The sequence below is a fragment of the Mesitornis unicolor genome, unplaced genomic scaffold (assembly GCF_000695765.1).
Source record: "Mesitornis unicolor isolate BGI_N332 unplaced genomic scaffold, ASM69576v1 scaffold2694, whole genome shotgun sequence".
Lineage (NCBI taxonomy): Eukaryota > Metazoa > Chordata > Aves > Mesitornithiformes > Mesitornithidae > Mesitornis > Mesitornis unicolor.
Genome location: NW_010181892.1, coordinates 21,931 through 32,342, shown reverse-complemented (window position 1 = coordinate 32,342; position 10,412 = coordinate 21,931). Strand labels below are relative to the sequence as shown.

Below are 10,412 nucleotides of genomic sequence, written 5' to 3'. Positions count from 1 at the left end.
GAATGCCTGTCTCTGTGGGGATACGCCAATCATACATAGGAGTGCTTGTGTAGGTATGTCCCATAACGTGGTTAGAGGAAAGTATGCTTGCACTGAGAATGCTGGGCAACTCTGCTCACATTACTGAACCACAGGGTTTCCTGAAGTAATTAAATAGCAGAAAGACTGCTTCTTCCCAAAAGGAAGGTAACTGAATATTGAAACGTCAGGCAGCTGTGTAAAATAGCTAAATGGACAGAAAGTTGAAATCCAGACTTCTAAGGAACACACCTCAGAAAACCCAGCCCATATGCCAGACATCACGTGTGTGATTTTGGGAGACACATGGATTGAGACCTGCTTACAATCACTACCACAGTCTGGCACAAACGGTCACTCTGTTACTCCATCTAAGGCAGGACTGGGGCACGTTAGCAGGCCTTGAAAGGGGAAAGAGCACGTACCATGCTCTCAAACCTTAAATTCTAAGCCCCAGTACATTCTTTTGTACGATCCAACCAGTAACAGCCACCAGTGCCAAAGCCATTTCTTCAGTTTTATGTTATCACCCTGTCCTGGGTTTGGTGGGACAGAATCATAGAATCAGTTTTCTATTCAGGAAAGCTGCATTTTTAAAAAGACTGTAGCACTCGATTTAGTGGGAATAAAGTAGATAAGAAAATTTGTTTAAGTTTTTGTCCAGCACTGGTATGCAGGTTGCTGTAGTGATCAAGGTCCTCAGCAGTTTTGAGTTAGCCAGGTGCAGAAGCTAAGAGGAGCAAACGCCAGGGCAGCTGACCCAAGCTGGCCAACAGAAGTATTTCATACCATAAATGCCATGCTCACTATAAACTGGGGAGTTTGCTGAGGAGAGGTCTCTCTTTCCTTGTCTCACTCGTGCCTGTTACATTTTCACTGGAGCTGTCGTGCTCAGAGTGTTCCCTTTTTTACCTAACGTTCAGTGCTGGAAGTACACAGCATGCCACTACTATATGACCTGGGTATAACTGTATGTGTCTTATTATCGTTGTTGTCCTTATTACAACAACAACAACAACATTTTGTTATTATTATTATTATTGTTTATTTTAATAATTAAACTCTTTCTATCTCAACTTTCAAGTGTTTCAACCTTTTTCCTCCCACTCTCTCCCTCGCCCCACTGGGGAGGCAGGGTGTGAGCAAGCAGCTGCATGGTGTTTAGCTGCCTTTCAGGTTAAACCATGACACACCCCCAACAGAATTAAACACATCCGCACTGTTAGAAATACTTGAGCCCTTGGGCTGAGTCACTTTTTTGTCATTTGGAGAATGAGGCTCATTTTATTTCAGTGAGCAATAAAGATCTGACAAAGAGGTGTACTGGAGAACCCCCACCAGGACACTCTTGTGTTGAAACACCACCTAGCCTGAAATTACCATAGATTAAACACTTTCTTTCTCTGTCAAAACAGAACAGGATCCAGTTCACCATACACTAGAATCATTAATCAAGGAAGGAAACATGACAAAAAATAATTGAATAATTACCTTCTAAGGTATTGCCCAAAGCCCTGCATCTCCTGATTGCTCTGTTCATTCATATGTACAAGGGAATTGAAGCTAATGACATAAGGTTTTTTCTTTTTCTTGCTTTTTTTTCAGGAGAGCTGTTTGTAAATGTTCCAGTTGCATTCAAGCAAATAGCCATTAAAACATATCTACTCTGGACTTCAAGAGCCAGATTTCCAAAGGAATTCCTTGCCTAAGGATGCAAACAGTCTTTACACAGTTTTCAAAACCACTGCAGGAGGTTAGCCATCTATTTAGTGTTAGCATTGCCCCTCCAGGGAAAAATACAGTGCAAGGAAATTAAAATCACAAAACCATGTCACTGGAACACTCACCAATGCTACACAATCTCCTGAGCATGGCATTTTTACAGAATAAGGACAAAAAAATGGCTACTCCAAGTCAGTTCGGAGGTCCATCAAACAACTACCCTGTGTCTTACTAGCAGAAGCTTAAGGAAAGTGTATAACAAACATGCTAGGTACAGAGTGAGTCTTAATCTTCATGTAATTTCTCAGCAACCAGTGGCTTAGGGACTTCTTGAAGCCTCTTCTTCCTCATTTCCATGTGTTTCCCTATAAATACTCACAGCCGTCTCTAATAACTTGCTCAGCAAGAGGTACAGAAATTTTGCATGACACAAACTAAAAAGCAGCAATGCATTCAGGTAGCACTGTAGCCAGGAATCAGAGATTAAACCTGTAGTTATATACTCTTCCTGACCTTTTTGTTGTGTTCATCAGCTATCAGTAAAGCAGGGTCAATGCTACTTAGGGCCACAGAGTTTAAAGTGACTAGGTGTACATTAAATCAAACACAGTGCTTTCACAATTTCAGCTAGGAAAACAGAGATGTAATATCGTGGTAAGTGAAAGCAATACAGGTCCACCTCTTTGTGCCACTCACAAGACCTTTCCTGCAATGATTGTCAGTTTGCTTGTTGTCGAAGTCTCATCTTACTTTGAAAGAGTTACACACGCGTCTCATTAATCACAACTTAAGAATACATGACAGGTTGCTTCATTCTCTCCAGCCGCTCAATGACCAAAGGAAACTAAATCTACTTGACCTAATCTTTAGTGGTAGGGGCTCTAGGCTCAAGTTTAGTCACATCTGAACTGTTACAAACATTGGATCAAATGTCTTCTGCTCAGACTTAAGTGAAACCATTGCAATCACTAGAAGGCAAGCTTTGCAGTCACCACTTTGCTTTGGAAGACCCAGGACGCATTCCTTTGTTGCAGGTAGCCTCCACTCACCCTCCCTCCCTTACTTCACCAGAAACCTTCAAGCAAAAACCCCAGGTGGGAGGTGTTTCTTCAGTGTGCACTTCTCAGGTTTTAACGACTTCCAAAATGCTGCAAGGAAAGAATACCAGAGATTTCGGAGAACGGCGGTGGCAGAAGGAGGTTCTTGTCTTGCGCATGGTCACAGGCACTGAGACTGCTCTTTGTCCTTGTTTTCTGTGATGAAAGCTGCCATCTGTCCTGGTCAATCACCAGGCTGAGAAGCTGGCATCCCTTAGGTGATGATAGCATCTGGGAGCCAGTTCTAATAGGATTGTGCTCATACCTCTTGCACACTCAGATGTCTCTGTCTCACTCCAGGCTCCTCTCAAACAGAAAATGCTGCCAAAAACTAACATGAGCCCTTAAATTTCCCCATAGGTCAGTTCATTCAAGTTCATGCCTTTCCCACTGCTCCCATGACTCTCTCAGGAGTAATCACAAAAAGTCTGCCTGCTTCTTTCCCTGCTGCATCATTCTACAGATAGCAACTGTTAGGGGATCAGATGCGCTTGTTTGAGGTGCTAGTCAGGACCCTGGGGTTTGTCAGGAGCTCTGCAGAGACAGAGGGAGCAGCTACAGCCTTACAATTGAAAGACATTTTTCATCAAGGCAAACACCAAAAAAACCCTACCCAGAAGCAGATATGAAGGGAGGTATCCATGGAGCACAAGTAGCATGGTGAAGGAGCACATCCAGAACAGCAGAGATTGGACTAAAGCTGCTCTGGGGTTTTTTTGTGACACTTACAGCATGAGTCAGATCCTGTCCTTTGCACCTAGCAGCATAAGTGTTCACTGAGCTGGGGTAGGGGTGGAGGAGCACGGGCTGGGGAAGGAGCTCCCAGCAGCCCCTCTACAGCAGCAGAAGCCTAAGTAGGGCAAGGCAGAGGAGTAATCATCTGCAACATCTTGTCCTTCTTCAGGTGTTCTCATCTGATCAAAGAAAGAGTTTCAGCACTCCTTCCTGCAGTGAGGTAGCCATTGCAATCTCTGCTCCTGTAGCAGGGAGGGAAGAGGAGAAACTGAGGCACAGAAAAGGGAATGGCTTGAGCCAAAGACCTGATTTCCTAATCCTCTGCTTTGATCACACTAGATAGTCCCTGTTTCTTCTGCACATCAGCACAGGTAAAGTTCTTCACTGCTGCCATCCTTGCACTGGGATGAAGTGTAGCAGTACTCCCATGAAAACAGGCTGCCTTGGTGTCTTGCACAGCTGTGAGTACAAGGCCCCTAAACCCATTGGGTCCACCAAGTGGAGCTGCACCGTTCTGCTGGTTCTAGATGTTGAATCTCACAGCTGTTCCCTCTTTCAACTCAACCTATTCTGTAATCAAGTCCTTTCTCCCAACTATAGATCACACTCCCGCTAACCGACTTATTCTAGTCCATTCTATTATTGTCCTTGGCATCTCCTGTGCTCTCTCCAGCCCCTCCTTCAAGGAAAGGCGTTGTGCCCAGGTTTCTGCTAGGCTGTGCCCTCTTGTTAACTTCCGATTCATTACCCCAGCTGCTTGGATTTCTTACTGCCTTGAACGACTTGCTGGAACAGAGGTTTACTTTTCTCCTAAATTCAGAATTTCTACACGAAAATCATTCCCCAAGCCTTCCAATACTTTCTTTGTCTAGTACATGCTGACTGCACATTAACAACCCAGCAGGACTGCTTTAGGATTGTAAAGATGAGGGAGGCAATCTCACAGTCGGGGGCTCAGATTGCAGGTATAGGAATCCAATCTCCCTGTCTCCGCTGGAAAGCCAGGGTTATTTAAAGGATTGGCTCTGGCATTTGGTAGGCAAGTTGATAGATTAGGTCAGGACAGGTTCGTATTTGCATTTCTCTTGCACAATTCTGCAGCAGCACATGTTGTGTAACGTCATTGCGTGTAACCTCTCCTTCCATGCCCGTGGTGTGTACAGTCTCAGAATACTGAAGATACATGCAAAACAATCTTCACCTGTACGTAGTGTAACCTCAATGGAGCCTCAGTAAAATGTCTAACCAGTAACTTCTGAGAGGACAGCAACACCTGTAAATCTGCATCTGCAGTCTGATACATTTCTCTAGTGAATTATACACATTGACTTACACGTGCAGGAAAAAACCATCTTGTGCTTTGGGCATATACACATAGATACTACTTTATACTACTGGAATTACAGCACCAGTTCCAAACATTCAGCAATGAGGTGACTCAGTTCCCCGCTTTGAACTCAAAGTCACATTTTTCCCAAGCACATCAAGAGCAGTCCTTTTGCCCAGCTTTCACAAGTGGCCCCTGCTGAGGCCATCTGTAAGGGAGGAAGCGAAGCAACAACATCTCAAAAAAATAGCGTGGCCAGCAGGCCTAGGGGAGATATTGTCTCCCTATACTCAGCACTGGCGAGGTTGCATCTCAAATATCGTGTTCAGTTTTGGGCCCCTCACTACAAGAAAGTCATTGAGGTGCTGGAGCATATCCACAGACGGTTAATGAAGCTGGTGAAGGATCTAGAGCACAAGTATTATGAGGAGCAGCTACGGGGACAAGGGTAGTTTAACCTGTAAAACAGGAGGCTGAGGGGAGACCTTATTGCTCCCTACAACTACCTGAAAGGAGGTTGTGGTGAGGCAGGAAACATGGTGGAGGAGATTTGTGATTCTTCATCAACCTCCTCCCTCTAGAGTACAGGCCTATATCCTACTATGCCCTCCAGCTGCCACCTCAGCAGAGGCCATTATAAAGGCCTGAAAGGTCTTAAAGGTGCTTTCTCCAGCAGATGTCAATGTGATACCCACAACTTTCGGCAGTTCTGCCACTGGCCTGCTATTCTTGGGAGGTTTGATCGAGGCTTTCAGTTTCAAGCTTTGGGGATGTCACACAAAAAGTCATATCCCCGAAAGTCAGCCTGATTTCAGCCCCTCTGTATATTGCATTATATTACCGTGTAACTACAGGATTAAACACTACTTTTTTTCATAGAGCTTGCTCAGGATGGACATATTCTAGTGATAAAGTAACACTATGTAAGGAAGATGACTGGAAGCGACAGCTTCCCTGCTAGCTGCAGAATGCAGAAGGTACAAGTATTACAAGGATCCTGGATGAGAGAGTCAGACTTATGGTCAATATGACTAAATATTACTTTGAAGTTATGGATTTGGATATACTTACCTTCCACCCTATGTACTGGTAAAGCAGAAGGGATAGTCTTCTGGCAAAATCAGCAAGTGATTATGTCATTAAAGGCTATAATTGCATGGAACTGTCATTGATTTGATCTCTGGCTTTTCCTAAATTCAGTGTGTTTGACTCTTAAATCTGAGAAATGTGTTCCTCTGTGGGTAGTTTAGCACATTAAAAACAAAACAAAACAAAACAAGGACATATCTAAAGGCTGCACTTTGCATGGTCTGGGCGTTGTGTAAACACACAGTATGACTGTTTCTCCTTCAGAGCCCCTTTCTCTCACAGCATAAGTGATAAACACATCTTGTTTAATACTTAAAATTAATTTCACAGCAATGCTTAGAAATGTTTTCTAGTCTATTTTACAAGCAAGATAAAACAAAAAACTAGATTATAATAGCATGATGATATCCCACCTGCACCCATATTCTCCTGATTTAGCTTGCTGAGAAAAGACTGAACCAACAACGTCAATAGCATTTGATCTGTAAAAAGCCATCACACGTATCTGAATACATACAAAGGTGTCTGTTTAAGGCTAATAAAATAAAATAGCCCTGGGTGACATTATAAAGCAATGACCACTTTCTAGTGAATGGTTGTCCCTGTGTTTCAGAAATCAATCTACTGTCTGCCAAGCATCCCAATGACTTTTCTGTGCAGTGCAGTAGGTAAGATGGTTCCAGTTGCCTGCTTAAAGTGCAAACAGCTCACGAGGCAGCCATTTACAAGGCAGGACCACAGCGCACTAAGTGAGCACAGGACAGCTAATGTCACCCCCTACTGCTTTTTTTAATACTTCTGTCAGCTCTGCAACACGGTGACTGCTGCTGGAAAAAAAACATGCCTGGTGTTTCTGACGGCTTCCTGCAGAGTTACATGGAGAAGAGACAGATAGCCCGAAGGCTCAAAATGAGATCAGCACACAGAAAACATGCCTCACATTTTCATGCTAGTCTCCTTCTGCTGGGGAGAGGTGTGTATGGGAGAGAAAGGAGGAGGGGCGGGGAAATGAATTAGACAGTCTAATACCAGCAGCTCTAATAGTATGAGAAAGCCATCATCTTAGACACCATGAATGTGATCCGCAGCAAAGGTATTGAGACATAAAAATTAAATAATTGTTTCTATATCTATGTACAACTAGCACAGCACTGCGATGGCTGAGTTTAAATACTCCAAGTCTGACCTTTGCCTTCCACTATGGGATGCTAACTTTTGGGCCAACAGAGGGAATGATGCCACTGGAAGAAACAGGTACACTGCAAAAGATCAGAGAATGAGGCTGGGTCTATTCCTCATGACAAAATCTCTCAATCCTGCAGAATATGCGCAGTGCATATCCAACATTAAGAATTTGGTTTGGAGTTACCATTATGGGGACCATGCTGAAGGCAGCAGGTTGCTGGCTTTTGAGCAAAGAGATTAAATTGAGAACATCAGACCACAGCTACAATCCCCATAACAGAGCCACTCTTATGTACTCCACAGCTCATGACCTCCCCCAGTGCTCCTGAACCTGTCTCTTCTGTATGCTGGGAAGAAACCTGGGAGAAGAGCACCCAGTCCAGCACAAGAACAGAAAAGGAACAGCACTGTTTTGACTAGATAACACATGACGGAAGCATCAAACTGGAAGCAGGGAAAGTCTCTGTGGCCTTAGATGGAATAATCTGTCCAGTACTCATGGGGAGGCAGAGAAGAAAATCAGCAGGAAGAGATTTAAACAACACTAGTAACCCAAACAAAATTGGCACACTCTTCCAGAGGTAATAAAAAAAAATTGATCCAGACACTGCTTTGAGTATGAGTAAAGGTGAAAAGGCAGGACAGAACTTCTCAGAGTCTATGTTTTAGGCAAATTCAGACAATATTGTCTCACAGGTATGAGGATACCTTAGTCACATGCCCATTTTTTTTTCCCTGTTAGTTCAAAGAGTTAGTAATAAATGCTCTTCAAGAATAAGTCTATATAGGAGGTCATACAGAGGCTGGAAAATTGTAATTACTCTACAGAAACAGATAGTGATGATGTTTACTGTAGCCTGAATCCACCTGAATCCCAAACTGAAAGAAAAAGATAGGCATCCACATCTAATTCACCCTCTAAAATGCCATCTCCCCAGAGAAAATTTTCTAGGTCGTCTTTCCTACCTTTTCACTCTCTGCAAACTCCTGCAATATAATTTGCCTCTCCACACACAGTTCCAAGAAGTCTTCTGAATGGAAACTTTCATGTAGAGCAGGGAAGAACGTTAGCTGGTTACAATCTGATCCTTTCGTATCCATCTCCCTTTCTGCTCCATTTAATGTCAGCTCTCCTATATTAGTATAAAAGAGATTGCAGTTTTAGTGGCAGCTGGATGACACCAAAAGCATTTGCAATTTAGACTTTCACCCAATCTGTTCTACCTTGGGAAACAGGCAAGACGAGCAAAAATCTGTGACTGCTAAAGAAGAATGCTTAGTTCAGGGAACGAAAAACAGGTAACTACAACACAGTCATAACTGAAACTAAATTCCTATAATGACTGAAGATTCAAAGATACTGAACAAATGTGTTTATTTTCCTTTCTGCACTGTGTTGGGCTGGTCATCTGATAATCAAATAATTTTTCATAGAAGAATCTGTTCACATACTCACATGAAATTAGGAGAAACTAAAAATGGTAGTCTTTTGGGGACATGCACTGAGCAGGATCTTAAAAGAATCCAAGGAGGGACTATCCATTCATATCTTGCCCAAGCTGTGTCCCAAGTTTTGCAAATTCATGCAGCACACACAGTTAGGGAAGACAAGATTAACCTTCTCATGGATGTAGACTGTAACCACTTTCATGCAGAAATTATGTAGTACTTCAATCTTGTCTGGAGTCTAAAACAATGAGCTCCACTCTTACTTGTTTGCTAGGCCCTATCACACTAAAAAATATACAACAATACTGCCTGTTTCCAACAGCATACATTAGAAGCTTGACTCAGAGCAGCCATACAGGCAGCTGAAATCCACAGCCTTAGACTTGGCTGACATTTCCAAACTTCAGTTCTTTCTCAATTTCCCCCTCCCTACCCCTCTGAAAAACTATTGACTTTTGTACCATATTTCCCTCTCTCCCTTTCCTCCCTTTCTTCTTTTAATGTCTTATGCAGCAGACAGCTTGGCCTTGGAAAATGAAAAATGTTGACATAATGATAATATTTTGAAAACTCTGGTTCTATTTTAAATGCTGAAAAACAATTAGACGTGTTAATATTCTTGATGATTTCCTTCCACTCACCATTTATTTTTGTCCAGATTCTTATAAAGTTACAATTCCTTTTACCACTTCTCTGAACTGTCTACCACTTGGTTTTAAGTACTGTTTCAGAGGTAGAACTGGAGCGTTCACTAAAAGCAGGGGGAAAGTCTGCACTGTTTTTTCTGAGTTTAAGCAGGTGGGAGCTTGCCAGGTGTTCAAGAATGCCCAAAGCTTTCATTTCAAGATAGCTTTTTAAAGACCTTTCTGGTGGCAACAGAGAGCAACAAATTCTGAAGACAGTTTATATACCACCTATAACAATTGCATCAGGCTTTTCCCTGATGTTACAGTCACCTTTTAGCCGAGAGCACTGACTATAAGTTCTTTTCACTAGCTGAATTTTGACCTGGAACTCCATACACTAACTCCAGTTCTCTTTGACTGCTTGTGTCCACCCTCTTGATGATGTAATTTAGTCCTAAAAGATTACCTGGATCCACTTCAGCAGCAGGGATTGTTTCATTTCTGTTTGCCAGGAGAACCTGAAAAGAGACTAGGTATGACTAGAGCGGAATAAGCAGACAGTTAAACATAACTCAGGACCTTGATGCAGAGGAAAACACAGTTTTAGAACTATGTTGCAAGTAAATGCCTTGGAAATTCAAATAAACTAATTAGAGAGGACTCAAAGGAAAAATTAAACCTAAGAACAAATGTCAACAGCTAAGACAAAGGACTACTGTCTTTCCAAAGAAGACCCTGCATGAGGCCAGTTATAAGATAAAAAACATAACACCCAGTCTACAGAAAACTGCCAGAATCCAAGCTTCACATAAAAGCTGGTAATTTCCTCAAGATGGAAACGTCCTAATTCACTGAAGTGCTTCAGCTTCTGGTTGATAGGATTTGGCACATAGACACTATAGAGACAGTAGTAAATAGCCCACATACACAGTTCAGTGCTTAGTTCAAACCACTCTAATTTCCCTTTTGACCATCTACTAGTTCTAGCAACCCCAATATGCATAAGAAGAATAAAATAGTGTAGTCTTCTAACTGGACTCTGTTGCATATATTGGGAAGTGCTATACCCATGAGATACTACAAACCAGAAAAGTATGGTTGGGTTATATTCTTATCTGTCTGGGGCGATCTTATACCAGAAAAAGAGGGAAACTCATTCTGTTG

General features: G+C 42.5%; 1 protein-coding gene across 1 annotated transcript in view; it reads right to left on the bottom strand.

Moving 5' to 3' along the window:
• The window catches only part of LOC104539897 (WD repeat- and FYVE domain-containing protein 4-like), a 37,804-nt gene that overhangs the window by 5,917 nt on the left and 21,475 nt on the right, over positions 1-10,412 (bottom strand). Inside the window, exons 9-10 of the mRNA XM_010183565.1 lie at positions 9,715-9,766; positions 8,140-8,306 (exon numbers count right to left, since the gene is read on the bottom strand). Of these exons, the coding sequence (XP_010181867.1) occupies positions 8,140-8,306; positions 9,715-9,766 (219 nt within the window). The remainder of the gene's footprint in view (positions 1-8,139; positions 8,307-9,714; positions 9,767-10,412) is intronic.